This window comes from Perca fluviatilis, chromosome 16 (assembly GCF_010015445.1).
Source record: "Perca fluviatilis chromosome 16, GENO_Pfluv_1.0, whole genome shotgun sequence".
Lineage (NCBI taxonomy): Eukaryota > Metazoa > Chordata > Actinopteri > Perciformes > Percidae > Perca > Perca fluviatilis.
Window position 1 is genome coordinate 25,140,262 of NC_053127.1, and position 26,530 is coordinate 25,166,791.

The 26,530-nt window shown below is 39.4% G+C and overlaps 1 protein-coding gene across 3 annotated transcripts in view; it reads left to right on the forward strand.

Annotated features, from left to right (window-relative positions):
* The window catches only part of sez6a (seizure related 6 homolog a), a 93,481-nt gene that overhangs the window by 57,338 nt on the left and 9,613 nt on the right, over window positions 1-26,530 (forward strand). For all 3 annotated transcript variants that reach the window (XM_039777431.1, XM_039777429.1, XM_039777430.1), the window contains exons 4-9: window positions 4,305-4,497; window positions 14,228-14,413; window positions 15,339-15,507; window positions 16,034-16,200; window positions 16,284-16,478; window positions 17,809-17,947. In XM_039777431.1, coding sequence (XP_039633365.1) covers window positions 4,305-4,497; window positions 14,228-14,413; window positions 15,339-15,507; window positions 16,034-16,200; window positions 16,284-16,478; window positions 17,809-17,947 — 1,049 coding nt within the window. The remainder of the gene's footprint in view (window positions 1-4,304; window positions 4,498-14,227; window positions 14,414-15,338; window positions 15,508-16,033; window positions 16,201-16,283; window positions 16,479-17,808; window positions 17,948-26,530) is intronic.

Sequence of the window (26,530 nt, forward strand, 5' to 3'; positions counted from 1 at the left end):
TGTACAGTAGCCTACATGTATGCGTGTGTAGATAGACAGTAAGAGAAAGAATTCCCTCTGGGCATCTGGCTCCAGCACTGGTAAAGATAAGGTAGTGGGATGTCTCCTGACATGGCCAATGATTCATAATTGAGGCAGGACAGCTGTTGCTGGCTGCTCTGACAGGTCCCAGGGTGGATGACAGATGATAGGACCCTCTGGGACCAAGCTTTCTATCAGTCCAACTACTCACTGTCCACTATCTGCTCACCTGTCCTTTGTGAGCCTCCCTGGTATATGTAAACCAAGTGGTCACAGACCCACAATCTGTTCCTCACTGGATAAGATATTATAAGTTGTTGCAATATCAGAGTGCCTACTAAATATTAGATGAACACACAATAAACACCTTCACAATGTAATGTTGTGTTTTAATGTTAACTTAATAAATAACAAATAACACTGATGTTTTTTGTTCTGCTATTTGCATTCAGATAAATATCAGTATGAATATATGATAATAATAATCAAAGCCAAGACATTTTCAGTTCCACTACTGACAGAAATAGTGCACCTTTTTTTTAAGTTAGGAAAACTGTCTGATCTTGATCAATAAAATGTGATAAATCATAAATCATTTGTATAGCACTTTTCTTAATACAGTTACAACGTGCTCTTGATGAAAAAAGAATAAAGAAAGGACCAAAGTGTTAATTTTATTTAAATAAAATTTAATTATTCAAATAAAAATAAATAGGTACAGACAAAATAAAAAACTTAGTACATAGTGAAACTTAACGCTTGGCACTCAAACATTGAAATATTAAATATTTACTGTCTTTCTTAAGATATATCAAAGTAAAGATATAGCCTGTCTGATGGGTGTTCCAATGTCCAGGGACTTTATCTGCAAGGGTCATCCTTGGTTACTAGCTGACACCTATAGGATAAGAAGAAGATAACATAATAAGATTATAAGTAGAGCCCCATCCATCGATCTAAGGTGACACCAAAGCATAAGGAGTCAGCGACATACAGTACATATATGTGGAGAAAAGCTATTTATTACTTTGAAAATAAGCAGTACATTTTATTAGCAATTCCGAACCAAAATAAGTTGGCTAGTACAGGGGTAATATGTTCATATATTTTGGTGCCAGTAATTCGAGCAGCAATGTTCTGCACCAATTTAAGGGATGAAGCTTTAACAGATACCAGTATTAAGTGCATCACAGCAGTCCAGGCAACTGTATGTGAGCAGGAGACAAGGATTTGTTTTTGTTGAAAAAAAACAAAAGAAAAAACATAATTGCACAAAATGGCTTGTAGAAACTGCAATTCAAATAAGTATTGGCCCAGGAAATGACATTTTATCCCAATTCAATTGTATTAAATGTTTGTAGGTCCAGCATCTGATATCATTAAGGGGGGCAAAAAGATTGATACTAGACTTGGATTGGGGATAGGGGATGGTGAATTGAACAAGGAAAAGAGGCTCTCCACCAGTTCCATGGAGGTCTTTAGCAAGAAGGACATTTGATTCCTAGCCTGATTTTTTTGGAGAGATGCTTGACTGAAATATTTATGAACCCTGGTGGAGGAATATCAGCCATCTTTCATTGACTCACCATGCAGCTTTACATAATGGTGAAATTCCGAGAACAAAGAAATTACACCCTCTGGTCTTTTCTTATCTGAATCTCCAATAAATTCAACCTTGCTTCAATGTAGGCTTACAAATGTGAGTACAATAACAAAGCACGCACTTTTCATTGAAGTTCCATGACAATGTCTAAAGCCTAAGCTACATTATACAAAACTGCAACAAAAACAATCAATTGATATAATGTTAGAGCTGAGTCTCCATGGTTTTTAAAATTTGTTAACATTGTTAGTACAATTGCAATCCACATTGTCTACACTATCAACTCATTGCTCAAAAATATGAGTATGGATGTTAAATTGATAAAGAGTGTACTGTAGGGTGAATTATGGAGTTATAACATGAGCAAGTAGCTAAAGTAACCTGATTTGCAAAACATCCAAGCCCTCTATATTAACTCAGAGACAAAAAGGAAGAAGTGGGGAAAAATAGAACGGTGCCTAAGGCTTTGTCATTGCCATTGCCCTTGAGAAACAGGGATTCTAAAATCACATGGAATTCCTTTATTACTCACTGTGACACTGCAGTTTAAAGCTCATGAAACAACTAAACTAAGCCACAATGTCAAGATGCACGGTTTTTGTATTAAAACATACAAGGGTGATTTTGTAACATACACACAATTGTTATTTTGATCTGTTTGCTCTCTGTGTTTTCAGTTAGTCTGAAAACCTCCAGAGTTATCTTGGGTTTAATTCTGGTTGTGATAAAAAACCAAATCAATCAGAGTGGCTGACCTCATGGATCATTCAGGAAGAAGACACCTCTAAGCTCAGTCTCAGAGTGTCCATTACATTCTCTGCACTCGTTGTCAGCTCTCCTTTGACTGAGTGACAGTTAGTCAACCTGGCCAAATTCATGTTGCTGCCGCCATTGTGCAATGTTTTCATCCTGCCCACTGTCTCAGCTTTTCCAGGCTGCTGCACTAACACTCCTGCACATATATAACCTCAGGGACATTGGCCTTTTTCTGCCTCATGGCATACCTGAGACCTGAGCCCATTACCTATGACAGCATTAGTTTTCAGAACATGTTATGAATCTCACTAAGAGCTTGAAATAGATGTGGTTGAATAGGCTTTGAAGTTGCACTTGTCGTTCAAAGAGACGGTTCTCCCCCGAAAAAACGCTCCCAAGTCGTTTGTTCAAGCAGCAATTATGACTCATTTTTACGTTTATAGTGGCGGTGCCCTCTAATGGCCCAAACTATTACAGGACTTTCAAACAAATGCAGGACTTTCACCTAGGCGCTGGAGTTTCTCATGTTTGAAAGTAAAAGTAAACAGCGACCTTTTATTAAACTTACCCAAACAAACGGAACTACGTGACATTCTGCGTCACGTGCAAAACCAGAAGTTAAGTTTTTAACCCAAACCACGATATTTTTTCCAAACTTAACTAAGTAGGTTTGGTGCGGAAAAATAACCAAGTTTTTTTTGTGCCTAAGCCTAACCAAACTGTGACAGTTTCTCAATGCTATTGTGTAAAACTGTGACTGTTACGTTTTCTGGTTTAGATATGAGGAAGAAAAACGCTCCTGTGGGTCATGTTTCCTGCACCTAGGTGCGCTAATTTATGGAATGCTCCTGTGGGTCGCATTAGAGGGTAGCGATAAACAACCTATATAGCCTATACCTATACTAGTTGCATTCAAGACATGAGCTGGGTCCATTTCGATCTGGTTGCAAGATGGTTTAAAATAATCAGTCATTGAGCTCTAAGCAGTGATATTTTGTATATATTTGTATCTCCTCCTTTTTATTAGCACATGCCAATGCACAAAACATTTAGCTATTTACTTAGCAAATATTTAATCTATCTGGCTAATCTTGAATTTTAGTTATTTGATTGCCTTTTTTTAAGGTTTAGTTATCATTAGCATGCTACTCTTGATTATTGAAGGCCACATTCCTCTTTTATTAGTTCTATGGGGAATGAATCAGATGTTGCTCCAAAATGTGTCAGTGCTCCATTATTCAGACAGTTTAACTATATGCAATCCTCTCGAGGTTCCTTCACCAGATTTAGCTGCAGATGCTGTTCAAACATGTTGAAGACATAAAGCACTGCTGTCAGAGTGGCTTCAAGGCACAAGGCAAACACAGAAAGAAGATGAGTCAATCATGCAACGAACCATAAGTGGAATGACCCAGACACATTCTACAATTACTCAAGAACATGTCTACAATCTGGGAGCAGGTTAACAAAGAAATTATTTAACCAAACATATCCCTGTGCAACTGTTGGTAGACAACTGAGCAAAGTAACACAGCAGGTGACCCATTTTTCAGAGCAACATCATTAGACCAAACTAGGCTTAAAATGGAAACACAACAGTGGGGGGGTGCTGAATTAATATCCCATATGGTGTGAATTCAGACCTCATAAGTCAACATTTAGTCACCATGTTTGTGTGTAATGTGATTTTGTTTATGTTCATTTAAAAGTCTACACATTTTGTCTATTGGTCTTCAAAAAAGTGGATGGAAATGTGCTTTTAACAGTGCCAAAAATACAACACACTGTTACCTTTGTGCAATGTGTTACTCCAAAGACTCTTTGCAAAGGTTATGCCAGTCAGTGAACGGTTTGCTTGCATGACATCATACGGTATGGGATGCACAGAATGCGCAGCAATAAAATGTGCAATCTCTTTTTGTAGGTGTTAAATGTGAGTGTGTTGGAAGGAGAGCAGGTGACAGTGGAGGACACAGGTGGCCGCGAGCCCTTCATCCTTGCCAATGAGTCAGTCTTGATGAGGGGCCTCGTACTACGCAGCTGGAGCAACCAAATCTCCATCCGATTTCGCAGTGACCAACAGCACAACTCCGGATTCCTCCTGCTGCATTACCAAGGTGAGCCAGTACCATGTTAGATATCTTGCAATGTCATTCAAACTGTGCATCAGTCCAACATCGCTCAGCATCTATCTATCCATCTATCTATCTCTCTACCTATCTCTCTACCTATCTCTCTATCTATCTATCTATATGTGTTTTTATGAGACTTCTGGGTTACATCCTTGTGTTGAAGTTATCACCCAATTGTAATTGCAGGAATGTATCCGTATGCTCAATTTACATAAAAAAGTAGTATTGTCACAAAGTAGACACTTCAGGTCCTTTACATGCCCAGTTTTGATACATACTAAGCCAAGTTTAGTTTTTTGTTTTTTAAATTATCTCTATGTTTTTTTGTTTGTTTTTTAAATAGGCAGCAGCAAATATACACATTTTCTTTTAGTAAAAAAATGAAAAGGACGGTAAGCTTTAAAAAGGTGGGATAAAAAGGTGAAGAAACAAAAAGACTGGCCAGACTCAGTCTTTACTCGGTAGGGGGAGAGAGCGCTCTTCATTGTCCGACAGCCTGCCTTTCCTGAGGAGTCAGGCTGCGTCCACGCAGCCTTCCTGTGTGTCATCCTACACGTTAAAAGCGCGTCTCTCCGCTGTCCTCCACAGCCGTCTACCCCGTCCCACATCTCAGTGCGTCTGAATGCCCCAATATCCAATCCCCTGTTCTCACCCCAGCAGAGCGCTTATCAGTCCTGTCCAATCACACGTACAGTATCTCCCTTGATTAGGTGAGATCAGGTGTGTCCGAATAGTGTCTTTATTGCCTGTGCAAGGCAAGCAGAAAAAAAACAACCCAAAGGAAACACCACACTCTAAAGAATATTTACAGTGAAAACATGCAAAACACTAGCTTTCTGGCTACACTTTGTGACAGTAACATTGTCTATGTTCATATAAAATGCTCTGTTACATGACATATGACCCACAATGTGTACAGGCAACCTTCCATGCTTATCAGTCAGAAGTAAGTGCTAGGAGGGAAGATAGCTTGCAATTGGAATTAACATAGTTTTGTGAATGCTGAATTCCTTTGGCCTCTGCAGAGATTAAACTATACAGAATGAATTATTAAATGTGATCAAATAACTACAAGAGAAGAGTGTGTTTCATCAGCAAAATCTGTCAGCAGTGTTACGGTATGTCTTCGGTGAACAAGATGGCCCATAAATTCCTCCCTCTTGCTCTCGTGCTTGTTTTGCGTGTGACATATATCTTCCATGTCTGCAACAATGTCTGTTTATCTTAGCAATCACACAAAGTGGCCAGCAATTACATGCCCCATCGATTTGAGTTGATGGCGGAAGCCAGTGACCAAAACATTCATCCCACCACATTACTGTGGCACTTTCACCAGATCGAAAATGAAAGCGACCATCAAAACAGTGACATGAGATAAATCAGCCCGTCGCTGTTGGATGTGTGAATATTTCTGTGTGGTCAGGCTGAATGATGACTGCGAGGGGTCAGTGCAGATCACACAGGGTGATGCATACAGTAGATGGGGACAGATGGTGACAAATAGTTGAAATATATTACACTGTTAGTAGGTGCACTTTCCTCCTTCACTTCTCCTTTTTGCATTTCAGAAGAGCTTATTCAGCATTATTTTGTGTTCAATATTTTCCAGGTTTGTTGTAAAAATATATAGACACCCTGTGTGTGTGTGTGTGTGTGTGTGTGTGTGTGTGTGTGTGTGTGTGTGTGTGTATATATATATATATATATATATATATATATATATATATATATATATATATACCCACACTTTATCTATCCATACATTCTACATTCACTGTTAAATAAATCCAACGATCAAACTGTACTATGCACCTGATGCTGAGAGGGGTCTGCAGGAGGACTCTGTGGCACTATACTGGTTGCTGATGTGAGTCGTATTATTGAAACTGCTTGCTGCTGCTTATTTTGTGAGCCGTGCTGCATTTGCTCACACTGCTTCATAAGACATATGAATAATCAAGTGGTTTCTTATGTTCCATGCAAACCTCCTATCCTAAATAGGATCCAAACCAGATGAGACTCATAATCAGGATATTGCACATGTATGTGGGCAGATATCAGTACTTATCAGTTAAAGAAAATATATAATGATAAAAGCTGTAATGATTTATACCCTGAAATTAAAGTGAAACTAAGGATTTCTTGAGCTAAGAATAATTGACATGGATGATGAATATATCCAAAGTTTTGGAGATAATGCCAGATGTTTGCTCCTTGAATGTAAGCTGTCAAAAAAACCACTCCATTAAAAAAGGAGCTTTCCTAACAGGTGAAACACAGAGCCACAAGGGAAAAAAAATGCACGTCAAACATAACTAAATTGCTGCACTGAATTTAATGCCAGTCTATTGTTTAAGCATTTAAATACATCTTGGATGATAAAATGTGGCCAGCATATCCACAAGTGAAAATCAGACACTGCTAATGTCTGCACCTCGGTACTGAAAGGACAGAGACTGTCATTTGTTGTTGTTATGGAGTTTAAGACACTTCTTTACAGACAATCAGAAACCAGGATGATGATGGAGTCACCCATAACCAGCTTTCTTATGTTCTACGTATAGCATATCATATCCCGAATGTGATTAGAACCAGGATAAGACTTGTAGCATGGACAGTAGTGTGCATATAAACCTACCCATTTACAATTGACAATGTGTTGGTGACAGCACAGATCAGACGAGCGAAGCAGAAAAAAGAGAAATCAAACTTGAATATCATCATTAAATGATTTGGCTATGAAAGAATCAATCTTCTCAGTGGGTGTCTGGCCTAGGGCACCAAAATGGCCGGACATGGCACTGGGTTGCTCAGTGTCTAGTCTCGCTTTGCCAGACAATCCTCCAAAGCGCGCTGAAGGAGGGTCTGGCTACTCCACATTCGGGGATAGGAGGAAAACATGCTCTGGTTTAATGGCATTTCTTTAAACCAATCAGAATCGTCATGGGTGGCACTAAACTCCGCACAGAGTTGCAAAATAGTTGTGCGCGAGAAAACTCCGATTGGACAGTCTACTGTAGCTAGCTGTCTCGATTTACCCAATAAACAATAGTCCTCATAAATCCACCGAATTTAAAATTCCAACACAAAGAAAGCGGAAAGAAACCGGTGGAATTTCCTGCAGCACCGGAGCAATCCCGGAAGTGGAACGTCAAGGATATTGACTACTCAGTGTCTAACCTCATTTCATTACTTTGTTTAAAAATGTATTTGATACAAAGAGGGCTTCATCTCCAACATTAACACAACTTAACACTGCACCTCTAAATCATTTTATAGATAGATCCTGTTGTGTCTGATGTACTGTACTGTAGATATTCCTCAGCAATTGATATACATTTTTATCACGCTATAAAGCCTTTATATAACACAGATGTGTGGCGTTAGTTGTCCATCAATCAACATATTTGCTTTGGAAGTTGATGGGACAAATTTAGTTAATAATAATAATAATAATAATAATAATAATATCAACAACAATAATAATAATATTAATGGTGGGTTTTGAGGGAGGTTTTAAAGGTGGGTAGAGACTCTATGGTATAACAATATGGATGGATAGCGGGAGGGAGTTCCAAAGGCGAGGAGCAGAATGGCTGAAAGCTCTAAACCCCATTGTGGACAGGCAGGCAGAAGGAGTGAAAAGCAGTGAGGAAGAGGAGGATCGGAGTGTTCGGGATGGAGTGTAGGGCTGAAGGAGTTCAGAGATGTATGGAGGAGCGAGATTATGGAGGGCTTTGAAGGCGAGAAGAAGAATCTTATAGTCAGTACGGTATTGGACAGGGAGCCTGTGCAGTTGTTTAAGGAGTGGAGTAACGTGTTCAGTTGTTGGGGTTCTGGTGATAATACGGGCAGCTGAGTTTTGGACCAAAGTTACATTAATGAGAAACAAAAATGCCACGAGCAGATTTCTCGAGACTAAGACTAAACATATTGGAGACACAGAAGATATTTCAATTTGTGTTCCTCTCCTTGGTAAGCAGAGTATCACCTTGTCCTTTATAATAGGCTGTGAGAAATTTGATTGGACAAGCGTGGAGAAGGAGACAGAGCTGTGGAGAGATGGATCTCGGCTCAGGGTAATTAATATTTGCTACAACGTTGGCTCTGCCTGCAATGGCAGACTGATGGATGCCTCCATAAGATCAGCAGTGAGCCTGACGCTTGGAACATGATTATAGCTGTGTTTTACTGTTTATATGTATAGAAGTAGAAGTGTGGGGCAGGAGAGGAGATAACCACTTTCCATGTAAATCATTATCCTTTTCTTTTCCACAATACACACACACACACACACACACACACACACACACACACACACACACACACACACACACACACACACACACACACACACACACACACACACACACACACTATTCAACAACAATATCCAGAGACAGCTACTGCAGCTCCAATAAATGAAAAAATGTAATGCATGCAACTAACAAAGAACCATACATAAAACACAAATTACATGGAATGCATCCTGAGTGTCAGCAACACATTAAATGTGAAATAACACATTTATCTGTTTAGGATATAGGGTTTCTTTAAATTATTGCTGCAGAATTCCAATTTGCAAGTTATTTGGCTCCATGAATCTGAAACCCTAATACAAGTTGTATTTATTCACCATCTTTTTTGTTATTGCAATAGTTGAATCCATAGTGTTGTTCTGAGTATGAATAAGAGCCTATCAATATGAACATTTTAGGCTATTTATACTCATATTTTCTATAATAACAACATTATCAGTACTGACACAAATATCCTTGGTATTATGCATATAACATGTATTGTACGCACTTACTACTTTTGTAATAAGAATAGGCAGCAATTTTAACCACTAAAACTTCAGGATCATGCAGTGCATGCATGCATGTTGAGAGGATACTTTAACCTAAAGTGTTAGCACCCAGATGAGCAAACTAAATACAGGACAGGGAAATTAAATTCTTCCAAAAGCATAACGATGGGGTAATTACAGTGCTGGCATGCTAAGTTATTTGCCAAAATGTAGACTTCAACTAGTAAAATATATTCAGACTTCTTACCAGATGGGTCATGGAATGCTGTTATTTATTTAAAAAATGAAAATCATTTATATGCATGAGCATTGTGGGTATAATTAAATGTTACACTGCACATGCAAATGTGGATGACCATAGGCCAATTTTACTGCCGATTAGCAAGTTACTTCTTTATAAATTTAATTAAATTTATGATGGAATTTAACCACAACTTCTGTTATTTAGTTTTTAAAATGATTGCCATCATATGTAACCTATTAACATAATAAGTGAGCTTGAATTGTCATTTCAGGATATTGTGAAGTAGTAATCATTTGAAAGAAAATCACAATCAATGGCATTGCCAATGGCGTTGATGCTTTACAGGAAATATTGATTGGCTGTGACTAATGTGCTGGGTTGACAAGTAAGGTGGCAATGGCCACTGGCAATGATCCACCAATTTGCCACAACTTCTCAGTAGCATTGATGAGATGCTGCCTCTAGTACAAAGTTATTTCTCTTTAATAGCCTTTATTGAGTAAATGACCATTAAAATCGAGTTTTTAACCCAACCACATAAATATCAATGGGGCATATCATGGCAGAACTATGCTCTGGCTTTCTACAACTGAATCACTTTCCCAGAGACAACAATATTGATCTTTCTGTAAAAAGGTAATGCTTTGGTGCACAGCCAGGACATGAAGCGTGGATACAGTGAGAATCACACTCTCCCACAAGTCACCTGATAACTGCAGAGCTATCACACCAACAAAACCACAACTGACTAGAGATGACTTATCAGCACAGGATTTTCTCTCCACGGAAACACATTTTACTCTCGAAATGTTGATGTAACACATTGCAGATAATATTCTCCAAATGCCCTGTCATTAAATATACTAATAACAATCAACACTACATTCATTATTTGTGTTCTGTTTTCTGTCACCCACTTTCATTATCTTCTGCCCTCACCTTGCCAAGTTTGATCTCATTCCAGCTCTCTACCTGAAGGGATTCAGGCAACACGTGAAATATAACAGTGCAGCAGTTTATTAGGCCTAAATTGAAATGCATTTTATTGGTTTGTCGAAATACGGCGGATACCTTAGGTTTACTGGCTTCCTCACCTCATCTATTGTGCCTTGGTCAACAATATTCTATTGTCCCTTTTTGGTTGAAGAGCAGCATTCTCCATTTGGCAAATGAAAATGTGCATACAGCAGGATAAGGCCCATTAAAGGGAGGAGTGTGTTAGTGAATGCACCAAGTGTTTACTTTTTTTTTTTTTTAAATGATTTCCGAAAGTTGAGCTTTTCACTTGGGGCTAAATAATCCGTAACTAATTATTGGATCCAAAATACAGTTTATAGTTACATATTTGATGACAAAATATTTGAATTTCAGATAGATGAGAAAGGGCAGGAAACCATAGAAACAAAAATACTTAAAAAAAAAACAACAACACAGGTATTCATTGCTGCTGCACAGATAAGTGAGAGAAAAAGAAAGAAAGCACTGCGGAATGTGTTTCTCTTGAACATTTGACAAAAATAAAAAAAAGGGAAAAAAGCATTTAGCCCATGTTCAGATGCCTGATGATTATGTATTGGTTATGACAAGCTACACATAAAAAGCAATGTTCTAACTTCAAGCTGTGCAATTTGAATCCCAAAAGCTTTTATCCATTTTTTTCCCCCTCATTCTTATTATTTTATGGAAGCCTATTTTAGAACAGTATTAAACAAAGTACCAATATAAGTCAGCTATAATAGATGTTTGTGAGACATAGCATTTATGTCAGTAATGTCTCCTTATTTTGACCTGAGATGCCCTCCTTTGTCTAAACTGCGTAATTTTGAAACAGAACGTGGGAACGCAGTAGGGTGATGGATGCAAGTCCATACTAGTCAGGTATGAGTGTTACCAATGTGACTATTTCCTTTCCTATACAAGGAAACCACTAAAGACACGTCTGTTTCCTGTGGTCCTACAGTAGCATCAGCTAATCTTCCTGGCTGTCTGCACCGTGGCGTGGAGCTATTATTTCTAATGGCAAAACAATCAGACTTTATAGCCAAGCACCACATCTACTGGAATGGAGACCGCACGTAATTTAATACTTCAGGAATTGGCTCCACAATTTGTGCCTCCGGCTCTCCCGCTGCATGCTCAATAGGGATGTAAATGCTGCTATGATAATAGCAATAACTAGGTTCATTGGAGCTAGTGATAAACTATGAATTGAATGGATGACCCAGGGGCAGTGTACCTCGTCCTTGTGGCTCAGAGTAGTAAAACACAGTAGATGGGGGCAGTTTTGCAAGCCTTTATGGCCATTATGCATTTAGAGCTGTTTTCCCTAGAGTCCAAGTTCAGGATTGATAGAATAAAAACTTTGAATATCCAATTGAGCTTCAAGGTAATGCTAGAAATAGTACTAAAGTGTTGTTTTTCATCTAGAAATGATTGGCTTGAATGAAAGCACTTCAAATCCAACCTGCTGTAGAGTATATAATCTGTCTGTGCTGTTTAACCTTCACTTGCTCTGCATCTGTGCACGCAAAGACCTCAGAACCAAACACAAATATTAAAGTATTCATGTGCATTTCTATCAATGTGGCCTCTACTCAAGCTCTGAATGTATGATGTTGTGTAGCCATTTTATCATGGAACCTGTGTCAAAATCTTTCAACCGTTGGTGTTTACTTCATCAGGACAATTTAGATTGGGTCAGGTATGTTTTAAGCCACCAAACCAAACCATGTCTGTTGTGACTTAGTAAACATTAAATTTCAATAATACAGTTATAGGATGTTGCCATTGTTGCCTCTTTGATTCATGCCAAAAGATGTTCATATTACAGTTCTGTGATGTTCAATGTAATACAAATCAAGCAAAGAAGCTATATGTAAGAACAAGTAGAAACAGGTAACACTTAAGCACATTTCTACAGACAGGCTCCCACCAAACAACCCATCAATTATGCAGCTGGAAATAGCTTTGGTCCACCTCTTAATTCTGTAAACACCAAATAACTTTAATCATATTAACATAAGTAGATTAAGGTGTTTACACTACATAGTCCCATGCCTGATTATCATCAAGCAAGTACAATTTCAGCGCAGACAGGTCTTTTCAGTATGCCCCTCGTTGTTTTCTCCTTCTATTAGCTCTTATTTAGGCTTTGCATACCCCATTAAGCTGAAACACAATGTGCAACTTGCTAAGTTTGAGTAAAATTGCAGCTTTTAAAAAGGTTTCTGTAATTTTTCCGGTGCACAATCACACTGATTGTAACGCAAGCCATAGTGGGTCCAATTATGTTGCCTGTTTTGTTGTTCATGCATTTTACAGAAGTTTAAAAGTTTTAGTCTGGTCATTAATGTGCCTACACTAATGAGGTAGAACAGTGCGGCTGTTAGACAGGAAGAGAAGGCTGTTTAATAGCTTCCATTACAGACTTGGTTAGCTCACTCCATTATCCACGCGAACTCCATCCCATCCTACACCATTTATTCAAAAACAGGGACAGGACAACAATGCAAAGCTAGTCCAGGAACATTGATCTTTCCCTGCTGGAATCACGACTCTTTGACAACCACAACAGAGGCAATTCCTCTTCCAGCTATTACATTACAGGCCTGTGATGTTTAACTGATCAGTAACGTTTCCATTTGTCAAAGTATTTGCAGTGGCTCTACACCGCACCATACAGTGATGTTAATTACTGTAGTGCTGCAAACATATCTGTACATTTGCATCCCGCATGAACTGGTAAACTGCAATTAAGTAGGAGCTGGGGGTGTTAATAAACAAAGTTGAAGGTTGGTTATAAAGTGTGTGTGTGTGTGTGTGTGTGTGTGTGTGTGTGTGTGTGTGTGTGTGTGTGTGTGTGTGTGTGTGTGTGTGTGTGTGTGTGTGTGTGTGTGTGTGTGTGTGTGTGTGTGTGTGAGAGAGAGAGAAAAAAAACAGGAAGCCATAAATGGAAAAACAATTTGTTTTCCCCCATTTATATCTAAATATGTATGGTTGCTCAGTGGTGTTTTGGAGCAGAGACAACATGGTCAACAATGCAACACAACAGTGGGGGTTATACACAATGCAGGACACAGAGGATTATGTTGTGGAGCCAGTTAACATTGTTGGCTGTTTGTTTTGGCCAGAATTGGACTTTTGTTCCGAATGAAACATCGAATCCTGGGAAATTATACATCTTAAAACATAGTTTGTTATTTTTACATTTAAAAAAAAACTCTCAGGCCTCAAGACGCTGGCAGAATGTTCAAAATTGTGATAAAAGGCAGACCAAGTGGGTCTCTGTAGGAAGTGTTTAATCAGGACATACAAGTAGTTATTTGTAGTGATTACAGAGCTGAAAATTAGAAAATGAATTAAGTTGTGATATAATTGAAATGGTTGCTACTCTGTGACATCTTGGGCATACCACAGTGACAATCACATTTAATAGATTTTACTGACATGACATTGGCAGAACAAAATTAGCACAACACTCCTCCAAAGTAAGTCATATATCACAATATCATTCATATAGTGCTGCTTATCAAATAATGCATTATAGGCCTGTTACATGCCACAGAGATGCCAAAAATATTCAATGTGTTTTACACATACGGCATTTAATTTAAACGGTCTCCTTTGCCCGTTCTCTCTATTTCTGACTCTTTCCTCTCCAGCCTTTGTGCTGAGCTGTGCATTTCCCAAAGAGCCTGCCGGTGGAGAAGTTACTGTGACGCACCTCCATGCTGGCGGAGAAGCCTACTTTCGCTGTTTCACAGGCTATAAGTTGCAAGGTCCCAAAATGCTCACCTGTCGTAATGCAACCACACCATACTGGAGTGGAAAGGAGCCCCGATGTGTGGGTAAGACAAACCTTTGCTACATGTCATGTTAGCTCATTAACATTAGGAGCAGTTCAGGGCAGTCAGGTATAGCAACCTTACTGAACTGAAACAACAAAACAGCTCAAAATGTAATTAAATCTCCAGAACTGCACATCCTTATTCCTTCAGGTTAATTGAGATGCTTGCCAACCTTTTGTTTGAGATAAAATTTATTTTTATGTACTCAATTACCTTCCAGTATTTAACACTAACTGAGGGGCAGACTTCTAAAGTAAACTTGCCTCTTTAATTAAATGTGTCCACAAATGTTTTCTATGAAAATTTGTTAAATCAAAATTCAGAAAAATGTTTGGCAGAAGTAATTTTACAAGTAAAATATGGAAATTAAAATAACTTAAAAATGCTAGGTATATTGTAAGCCCTCTTCTCTTTAGCTTTCCTCTGGAATACAGGTGATTTTGATTAACGAAAGCATTCACGTGGTTCTCTTCTACCAAGTTGATTAGTTACACTCCAAGGCCAAATGAGCGTGTTTGCATGTGATTAGCAGCACAGGGAGCTATTCTTTGGAGACGGGGCAAAATAAGGCCATTGGACCTGGCTGCCTTAATTAGAGCTGGGCTGCATGTCTATCCTTCTCCTGCTGGTAAAGGCTCATCTGCCAGTTGCAGCCTTTCTCCGTGCCTTCCTGCAGCTGCTCGGAACTGATAGTGTTACTGCTGCTGTTTTGCTGTTCTCTTTACAAGTCCATCACACACACAGTCACACACCCTTAGAACCAGGTGAGCCGCCTAGTGTAGTCCAGCCACAATCCACTGGATATTGATGAAATCTATGCTCAGACAGGGACTGCCCCCCCACCATAGTTGATGTCATTACTTTTCTCATCTGGTCCCGCCAACTCTGTCTTCTTTTCTTTTCTCTCGCGGTCCTTCTTGTATAGCATCCTGTGGGGGAATGATGAAAAATGCCACCTATGGTCGTATCGTCTCTCCTGGTTTCCCTGGCAACTACAGCAACAATCTGACGTGCCACTGGGTCCTGGAGGCCCCTGAAGACCACCGGCTTCACATTCACTTTGAGAAGGTGGCTCTGGCAGAGGATGATGACAGGTAGTGTACACACGGCTAAAATCAATCACACGTTGAGAGTGAGCATGTACAGTGTGAATGTTTGTGTGTGCGTGTCCTCAGCTAATAGATGGCACAGAGCTTTAAACTCATTTTCTTAACATTATGCCTGTGGATAGACCATTAAAACCCTCAAAGGCTATAAATAACCAAAATCTTTAGGGAACGACAGATTTGAAAGGACCTTTATCATTATAATCCTTTAACAGTGTTCTATCAAGCGAATGAATTGAAGGGACTACACAGGGTAGTGAGAGGTAGGAAACAGCAATTGCATTACATTTTTTCTTCAGTAACTGCTGATCCACATGGCTATCGTCACACATGGCCATTCGCCTCATTACCGAGTGGTGGAGAATGTTATCGCAAAGTTATTACGGCCACAACTGGAACAGTGAGCAGCACTCTGATAGCTTGTAACTTCTTTTTTTATGCTTCTCTTACCTTTCAAGGCTCACTTACATCTATTTTAAACTATCTTCCTTCTCTCTCTCTCTGCGTTTTTTAGGCTGCTGATTAAGAATGGCAACAACATAGACTCTCCCCCTTTGTACGACTCCTATGAGGTTGAGTATTTGCCCAATGAGGGTGTGCTCAGTACTGGACGTTACTTGTTTATAGAGTTCACCACAGACGGGACAATGACCTCCACTGGTGCAGCCGTCAGATACGAAGGCAGGTTGATCATGCAGTTTGCTTATAGATAATTGGTGCCTTGTCACCTATGTTTGATGCCATGTATTTTTTTGTGTCCACAGCTTTTGCGAAAGGCATGTGTTATGAGCCTTTTGTGAAGTACGGCAACTTCAGCAGCAGCGACTCCACCTACAGTGTGGGTGCAGTGGTTGAATTCTCATGTGACCCTGGCTACACACTGGAGCAAGGCTCCGTAGTGATTGAGTGCGTGGACGCACAAAACCCACAGTGGAATGAGACCGAGCCGGCTTGCAGGGGTGAGTCAACAGATTTAATTTGCTCGAGTAATTGTGAGATATGAAATCATTTTTTTTTAAATGTGCTTCCACTGAAGCAGAACTTAGAGGCATATATGACTGACCTAAGTACCCAAGGCTTTCATTGTCTGCTTGATCATTGCAGGAGTTGTTGAAGTCTTTTTGATTCAAATATTAAAGACCACTGGCAGTTAACTATATCTTCCTAAGCTGCTTTCCTCTGATCCATGATACATTTCCTCTTAAAATTGTAACAATGATTTACTTTGATATGTGTGCTTGCAGGGCAGGCATTAGAAGTGCTTAAGCTAAAAAAAAAAAAGGCATACAATAGTTGGCCTAAGATGAACACCACCACGCTGCACAGACTACACACCATACAAAATAACTACCCCTTCATTTCTCCTCTCCCTCTCTTACACACACAAACACACACTCACTCTTCCTACACACTACACGCTGACCTTACTCTCGGTCTTTGTTGCCTGCATGGTCATTCTGCCACACAGGGAAATTGAAAAGCTCTTCTGTAAAGCTAGATATGGGAAAATTTAATTTCATCTACTATGGGTCATGGTCATCAAGCGGTTCAGTGGTAGTATGCAGTTTTACAAGGTTCACGTCAAGGAACCTGCACACTCAATTTTGGCTGCATTGTGAGGCATTGTTCAATCCTATGAATTCACAGGCAGTTCATGTATCAATGTATTTATAATTTCTTTCACCGTTTTACTTGCACGTCACAAATGGCTTGATTTGATATTTCAATGAGGAGAGACTTTGTTGCAGATATGCAAAGATTTATTGTACGTATGCATGATATGAAATGTACAGTCTTTGGAGATTAGACTCCATCGTTATGAAATGATATTTTTTAAAGGGGTAGAAAGCCAAAAGATAATCCCCCCATGGAGTCTAGACACTGATGGTGGTGCGAGGAACCCGTAGACCAAACTGGGGAGCCAACGGCAGTGGTCTGCCGGAGGAGGGACCAGGAGCCGTGCATGATGAAGACCGGAGGAGCAAGGGGATGAGGGGGGTTGTGCTCTTAGCCTGAAATGACAACCGAGTAGCAGAGAGAGACGGTTTTAAAAACAGGGATGTCATGCTGTGATTGGCTCATGAAATCCATAAAAGTGAACGCATCTACCAACTGTTCAGTTTAGAAGAGAGAGAAAAGTGATTAAGTTTAGAAGTCTTCCTAAAAGAATTTACGCTGAGCTCCATATACTTTGCTTTCCAATTTACATGTTATATTGATTGTACTGAAATATGTTACAATGCATATATTTGTTTCTCAGTGTCACCCTGAGGTGTTTTTGCGTTGCAGCTGTTTGCAGCGGAGAGATCACAGACTCCGCCGGTGTGGTGCTGTCTCCTAATTGGCCTGAGGCTTATGACAAGGGGCAGGACTGCATCTGGGGTATCCATGTGGAAGAGGACAAGAGGATCATGCTTGACATCCAAGTGTAAGAGACTGCACTCAGGTATAAGACTAGAAATCACAAGGAGAGGAGCTCAGATTGACCCAGAGATGTTAAACACTCCATCTCCGGACACAAACACACACACGCTAAGTTTCTTTCACATCCATTCTCTCACTCACATACTACGACACGCACATGAGGGAGTGTTTCTGTGGTTGCAGTCACTAATTAGATTTTTTTTTTTTTTCATCCGCTGCATTAAGAATTCTGTGTAGCTTCCAGCTCGCTCTCTGACCAGATTAGCCAGTAAGCCTCCCTGGTCCCACTTCCCTGGTGTGTGTCTCAGAGTTGGCTTTGAAATGAATATGCTCTGGCAGTGAACTACTCTGAGCCACTTATCCAGCTTTCCCAACTGTAATTCAACGCACATTTACACACATGCACAAAGATGTCACAGTAGACATAGGCACACTCGTTTCTCCTTCACTTATCACTCTTACTGAGGATAAATGTCCCTTCCACCACAAACACCCCTACTTTCTCTTCCAATGTAATTCTCTTAAAAGGAGTGTAAATTATCACATTTCTTTTTTCTTAATGTTACACTAAATGTTTCTTTAAAAACAAAACTATACGTTAAAGTGTGTGCATGAGGATATGCATCTTTGGCTGCTTATCTTATATTGATTCATCTGTTTGCCTTTTTTGAGTGATTCCCACAATATTTCCATGAAAGTGCATCCTGTAGAAAGGACAAACACGATAACATAAGTAATTTGTGTTAGTGCCTAAAATTAAACCAGTGGGAATACTGCCTGAGGTTGGAGAAAAATAAAGTCACTCAAATTTCAAAAAGAGGCTATGGCTATTGGTAATGGTGGTCATCTATGCATGCAGGCATTTCCACCCTTCAATTGTTATGTTGGGTTTTCCATATTTATAATTCATTCATTCTTCTGCATATTTCTGATGGCTTGATGAAATTGCAAGCTTGATTATGACATGGGGTCTGGACGCTGTGCAGATAGATTGAAATCCACAGTGGTAGACCGCCTACAAAAATCAATTATTATTATTATTATTATTATAATATTTGTTTGCATTTTTTAGTTACTAGGGCAGTAAAAAGAAAACATACCGTTTTTTCCCATTAAAGAGAAATAAACTTTTTTGTGTTTGTGGTCAAGAGCAATGCATAAAACACTGTTTTTTTCTTAATTAATAAATACAACTAATTAGATAATGGATATGTAACAGTCATATGCTGTGCAATCTCTATAGAACTAGATCAGATAGACATTCTCATTTGGGTGGTGGTGTTTTTTTGGGGCAACGGATAATCTTTTTGTGGTATTCTACAAACCACTGCTGAAGCACAAGAAAAGAAAGAGTGTTTACTGTTCACTTCAATTGGGACACAATTTGGGCAGAAGCTGCACTACACCCCAGAGATCAGAGTGAAGTGGTCACAGTCCACAAACATTATTATTTGGCTTTGACTCATTACCAGAATCAGCCTGTGTGTACCTATAGTGACTGTACTTTCACTGAAAACATAAGAAGTCATACTGATCCCAATATACTTTGGAATAACATTAGATTTCTCATATTGACTACAGATTAAAATGTTGTATTGCATGGCAATATTCTGTCATTTTACTACACATTTTAATTACCAGTAAATCTAAAATCTACTTATTAGAAAAGCTCCAGGGATTCCCTCAAAGTGGTAGCATATAGTCAACAGAGGGTTTGGTGGGTTGGTACAGGCTCAGGTTGTATTCTGCTGCATGGTCACAATACATTATCTCTCAGGCTTACAGTGACTAATATATGAGCCATCACTCAAATATGATCCACAGATCAAAGGGAATAATGGCATCAGAGGTGAAGGGTTTTTGTGTGACCCCCAGTTGCCTCTCTGTTCTTTAGTTGGAGATTAAGACAAGTGATTATTGACTGATGTTAAAAGTCAACCAGAGCAACTTGTGTAAAAGAGATCAGAGAGGATTTTCCCATACAGGAGTAAACAAGTTGGATTTGAGGTAAACTGATTTTCATTCAGAGATCCCCTTTTTTTTTTAAATTGCACCAGCCTTATATTTGTTTTAATCCGAGCCACATGAGGCCGCTCGCTGCAAATTAATGGTGCTGTGGCCAGCTCTAGTTTATCTCAAGGTTGGTCATGCATGGATGATCACTGCAGTAGAAACCCACAGCTTGTCTGATCCCTGCAGACCCTCCCATTACCCTTATGTCTGGTCCGCTCATCTTGAGAATAGCATTCCTAAAGATAGGTCAACATTGAATTTGTGTGTTTGTGTACACGCGTTATGCGTGTTGAAGTGACAAAAGGATCTTGTGGATTAGAGCTGTCTCATTATAAGGGTGGGCACACACTTTTCCACATTAATGAGAATGTTTTCTGTATTATCATTCATCACTGTGCCTGTGCTGGCAATTACAGTGGAGCAGTGTGCATAATGAGGACTGATTAATTAATTTAGGCCAAACAGGAGGGCTGGCTCTTTGCTAATTAGCATGGAGCATGGCTCGAGCAAGAGCAGGAGACAAGAGGTTACAGCTGATATCCCCACCTGTGGAACACAACAAGGTAAAATGATGCTAAAAATGATTTTAGCATTCAGAGTATATTGTATAGTAGAAATGTGTTACACATTTCAACACAGAGAGGAAAGTCTGTTTTACAATGTTTTTGTCACTTTACTGAGAAGGATCAGGGATGTTTTAGATCGAACATTCTGGGTTTATAGAGTCCTCTTGTGGAGACTCAGAGCATTACATGCCATTTGCAAGTGTACTTGTGCTGGATAGGTGCCCGGGAAATAAATAGGTGTTTTAATTTAAAAAGAGAAAATGTTTTGGCTGAGCAGAACAATTCAAATGTCAAATATGTGTAGGAAAAGATGTAGGAGGATGACTTTTGAAATCTTGACATTGAAAGCAATTTTCATTCTGTTAGAGTTACTGGATATTTTTCAGGTTCTTTAGACTTGACTTGACAGGTCAGTGAAGGTGACAAAATGCCTAGAGGTCTCTACAAAACACAGCTGTCATCCCTTCATCGGCAGAATTGAGCTGGTGCCATTGGTTTGCAGAGGAGTTTTCAGAAAGTCCTTTTTCAAGGAGACATTTAATCAAATAGGACAACTCTAAAGTATTGCTTTTAAATTGTTTTTGAAATAGGCTTTGTGCATCCTTTCCTGTGAGCTTTAAAAGCCAGTTTTACACTCTCACACATCACTATTTTGCCATCACTTTGGCTAGAAGTAGTTTGAGGCTGTTGATTGGTGATTTGTTTAAGTTGATTGCTGAGTTGTGCCAGTATGTATTTTAATCACCTGACACTGGTTGCCTATTTTATGCTCTTATTTATAGTAACATCTACCAGTAGAGTAGCTGTCACCAAAGCTGAATTTGAATTTCTTTGTCTTCAAGAATGAAATAATACAGTAAACAAAAACAATTATTACATGGGTCAAAATTGTAGTACCTCACGGTAGTCTGATAAATAATAATGTCACATTAAAATGGAACACAGGACAAGGAGTAACTGCTTTTCTTTCTCGAGTGATTGCCAGAAGGCAGCTGAGTGACCTGCAGCAACTCACCATAGAGTACTGTGTAAGTCTGGACTGCAGAAACTGTGTTTCTGTGATACCAGGATTTCAAAAGCACTTCAATCGGGCAGTGGAGCAAATGAATGGGGTCAGTGGGAACATTTAAAGTCCCCCTGCAGACATTTTGTAAACAGACGGTAAAAGAAATGGACCAACAGATCCCGTTGCTCTGGACGGAGATCAGTGAAGGATATTCAAAGCACTTTTCTGGTGAGCGCTGAGCGTTACTGCGCAGCCTCCAACTGAGCTTGAAGACGTAAATGTGACGTGAGCAACCTGTCTGAAAGTTGTAAGTCTTCTGGTTGCTGTGCCAAGAGAAATATCAATCATTTCCAATCTTGCAGAGACAGAGAGCGTAGGTATATGTAAGGAGATAACATAGGCACAGGTGAATTATTGATCACTAAAATGCTAGTTAACATTAGTAATTCAACTTAAACAGCTAATGTAAGTCGAAACTGCCTACGAGCTTATCCTGTACTATACGGTAATTCCTCTACTATGCGACAGCAAGTTGCGTGGTTATGACACAATCGTTAGCCTGTTTTTACAAAAATGCCTGCTACGGAGCCATAACGTGAGGTACAAGGTAATGGAGCCTTTTATACATTGTTTATTTCTAAAGAAACACAACAATGGACAAAGAGTCTTTAAAACACTTCAGATGTAAAGTTATTCGCTGTCGAAGTGACATCAAAATGAATGGCAGTCAATGGAATGCTAATAGCGGGTGAGTGCTTGTTAGCATCAAAATGGCGCCATAGGAGGTACGCTGTGTGGAAGTTGGCTTACCCCCTTGGTTGTAAAGTATGTTAGAATGCTGTTGTGATTAATAGTTTTGTTTAACATGGTAACACAAAGAAAAAGCCTGAAAAGGGGCTGGATGCACATATACTCCTTCTCCCTCATTGATAGATTCTGGATCTGGACTCGCCCCATCCACCACTACTGCTCGCGCTAGGTTAACACTCATTTGGGGACTACATTCTAGCATAGGTTGACAGGTTAAAGCAGCGCAAACCAAGATGGCTAGAAACAGTTGGGAGAGTCAGTCATAGGCCTACTTGTTTGAGCCTCACGTCGGGTTCAGAAAGGAGGACAGCGCACAAGCCATCGAGCCCGTGCAGCTGTTTCATGCAGCCCTGTGAGCGGCCGTCACACAGCCCCGCGAGCGTGCTCGCAATCTGCAGTGATAGTTTCGGCATCCTGTCTGAACAGTAAGTCAGAATCAGATGAGGATTCTGTTATGCACGGAAATCACCGACTAGCAGACGTATCAGAATGGTTAGTGTAGTTAGCATCTATTATTAATAGAGACTGTGTGTTTTCGCTCTCTGTACTGAGAATCCACTCTACGCTGGAGGTTTCGGGTTTCTTTGCTGGCTCGACAGCGATTGGTTTACAGATTAGTGACATAACTAATCAAGTTTCCCGGGAAACATTTGAATCTCAGGTTTCAGGGATGTGCGCAGCTAGCTCCCCTCCAGGAGAGGAATGTGACAACATGTTTCTAGTGACAAACTTTGCACAGATACAGTATAGTCAAGGTCAGAAATTTTAGGAGAACTAAACATAACAAAAACACATTTTTGAGTGCAGGGGGACTTTAAAGGCACCAAGGTTGACTTCAGCATTGTTGAGTTAGAGCGACTTTAGGAACCCAGACAGTAGACTATAAATCTGATGTTTTTTGGATATGGCTGCAGTGTTGGCCTTGTATCTTTCTGACATCAGATCAAAGTTGTTGTTGTCAGTTGTGAAACAACTACTGCAGATGCATGTTTTTGCCTATCAGTAATCCGAAAGAAAAAGCTGAATTTAGTGCTGATGTCACAGAGATTTCTGGGATGGCACAGGCAAAATAATTTGAATCAAAGACAAAGAGGTCCAAGACCAAATCCTCAGCTGAAAATGCGAAGACAAACTCTAGACTTTGATCTCTCCATGATGAAGATGAGACACAGAAGCACAGACTCAATCGTGAGCTGCTTTGACTTCTGAAAGATAATGATGAACTGAAAGCAGATTTCATCGAGTGCATTTTTGTGGTTTACAGTTGTAAGGAAAGGAGGAAGATCAGCAGCAATGTTATTGAGTTCTATCACCATACCAGATGAGGGAAACAAGCTAAAGAATATGGCGTTGCGGCGTAAATAAGATGTACTAATGTGAAGGAGAGTAGAATGCATTACAGTAGAAAAAAATTGATCCATGTGAAAACCCTCTGGAGAATGGCTAAATGTGTACTGTATGTAGCAGCAATTGCTATATTTGTGTCGAGTTTGATGAAATTCAGAGACTAGAGGTAATCACACGTTACAAGATTGCCAACTGACAGTACCACATCTGTCCTTCTCCGGTAGTCTTAATGCAGGGAGACCTTTTGGAGGAGATACGGTGAAATACAGTGCAATGATAAGGTGGATACCCTTGTTGACAAGAGCAGCAGGTGGAGGATAGAACCTGAATAGAATTTAAGTGTGAGATGTGGAGATAAAAAAAAAGATGCAAACAATTTGGCTGTGGTGTTCCTCTGTTGACTTTACTGTGACAGCACTACTCCTACTGCTAATAAAAATCCATCCCCATTGTCATTCCATGACCCTCAGTGTGTGTGAAGGGGGCATCTTATTCATGGAGTATGCCTCAAAGAATGTAGGTGCCCAGAGTGTGAAATAATTAGTTAATTCCGTTGATCTCCTTCTCTTTTTTCACACTTAAACAAATGTCATTTTAAGTTGCACCATTTCCATGTATGCATTAAGTGTTCCCATGGCAGTTTGGAAATGGAAACTGGCATTACCATTCCTGTCACTTTTACCCCAGCCACTGATTGTTGGAGAACATGGAGGTATAAATTGTCTCTATAGCTGTCCAACTAACCAGAGGGACTACATTGTCACTCAGCACCTAATTTCACTCCCATTCACACAGTTGGCATCTATTTTTATCAGTTTTGGCTTTGACTTTTTATTTTAGCACCAGCACATTGCACAAGCAGGCAGTGAAATCCAGTCATTGCGGTTATGTTTCTGTTTTAAATATTTGCCTGCAGGGACTTGCTAGCCTCAACTTGTGAATGAGATTGTGGGTCTAAATATATACATTGTTCTTTAATTCCTAGTATGGGTGAATAAAGCGTAGGTGGGTGCATTTTGTTTGTTTCTACTTTTCTATGGGGGAGGTTGTGAATAAAACGGTCAATCACAGAGGAAGGCTCGTACTACTGTGTTTGTTCCAACAAGGCTACAAAAATTAAGTCACATATATTAAGTGCATATTAAAACATCATGTTCAGTCGTCTAGTCTCATTGGCTTGGTTGATCAATCTGACATTGCCAGAAAAAGGAGACGTGCACCTTTAACTCAACTCTAATTACAAGCTTTGCATGTTGAGTCTGTGCATTAATGTGTCTGCACAAGCTCCCTTCTTGAAATGAAAAAGAAGAAGCCAGGCCATCTCAATGATATATATAGTGTGTCAGATAGGTGATTCAAATCAGTGAGCTCACAGGGCAATCAAAATGAACATAGACATAGAGTTCTTAGAGGGGTCATTCATTAGGAGAGAAAGCCCACATGTACATATTTTAAAAGAGTAACATCACAAAGAACAAATTAATAGAAAGTAATAGTATTTTACATCAAAATAGTGTGTTCTTGTATCTTGTATCTATGTCGGTTCACACCCAAGTGGTACAGTGATACATTTTGCACGCATTACCTTAGAGGACAATAGTACCAAGCATGTGTCTCTTTTGCATGTCTTTGATAGAGATACGTCATTGTATTTTGCACCCAAATGTTTGTATGATTTCTGTGAATTGTACATTTAAATTCATATTTTCACATCCACTGAAAGGATATTCAAAACAACTTGCTCTTTGTTTATTTAACCTTAAATATTGCACCATATGTGTTACTTCATGTGTTCTCCTGCTAACATATTGCTTAAATGTAAATGTATGCATCTCAGGCATGTTTTTCTACTTTCTTTCTTTTTATTACTGATTTTTACTGTGTGTCTTGACAAAGTTTGACCTCTGTATTAACTCTATTTCTATGTTCCTGTTGATTGCCCTGTGACACACTGATTTGAATCACCTGTCTTTCTGCCACTCTTTGTATGTCTCTCAGGTGCTGTGTGATTATTTCTTTTAATCAACAGTGCAAATGAATAGAGAACTACTGAGGGTTTGTTACCATGATGGGAAAATCGTTTTGTTTTCTTTGTCAGGCACAGAAAATGGAGGTGGTGAGCTCATGCGGGGGGCAGCTGATTAAATAGCTACAAATGCAGTGCTCCTATGACGTGCATAAATAATGGCATTGTGCCATTATTGCTATTAAGTTCTGTTCAACACAGCTTGTGAATATAACACAAAACATTCATGCAACCAATTTGCACTGCTAGTTGGACACCTGCCTTAAGGCACATAAATAGCAACTACTTTCGCCTGCTTATTATATCAGTGGGGAACTACAACTTCTGTGGCTTATGTTTTTTACCATTCTCCATCCCCTGTGTGTGAATAAATGTCAGGCCTTACTGATGTTCTCTAAAGGACTTATGAATCTACAAATGGAAAAGGTTAATGCATTCTCAAGTTATTCAATGACAGCAGATATTCTGTCTAACTGAAGCTTGGCTGCCTCATATTCGATTTTATATGAGCATTATAGCTAACATTTAGATATTACATTTTTTGATTAGATTTTATGTACACATCCAAGGCCTTTAGTCTTCCATTACTGTTCTATAATCCTACTGTTCATGCATTGCAGTTTTTTTTGTATAGGTCTAGTGACCTCAAGGATAATATTATATTATGCTCATATATTTGCAGATATACACTTTAGTACATATTCATGAGACCAATGTCGGGAGCGAAGAGACATACATCATGAATTATTTAGTGTTTACTTCACATCAGATCCATCCAATATAAACAGAATTAATATTTTTGAAGTACTGCTGATATTG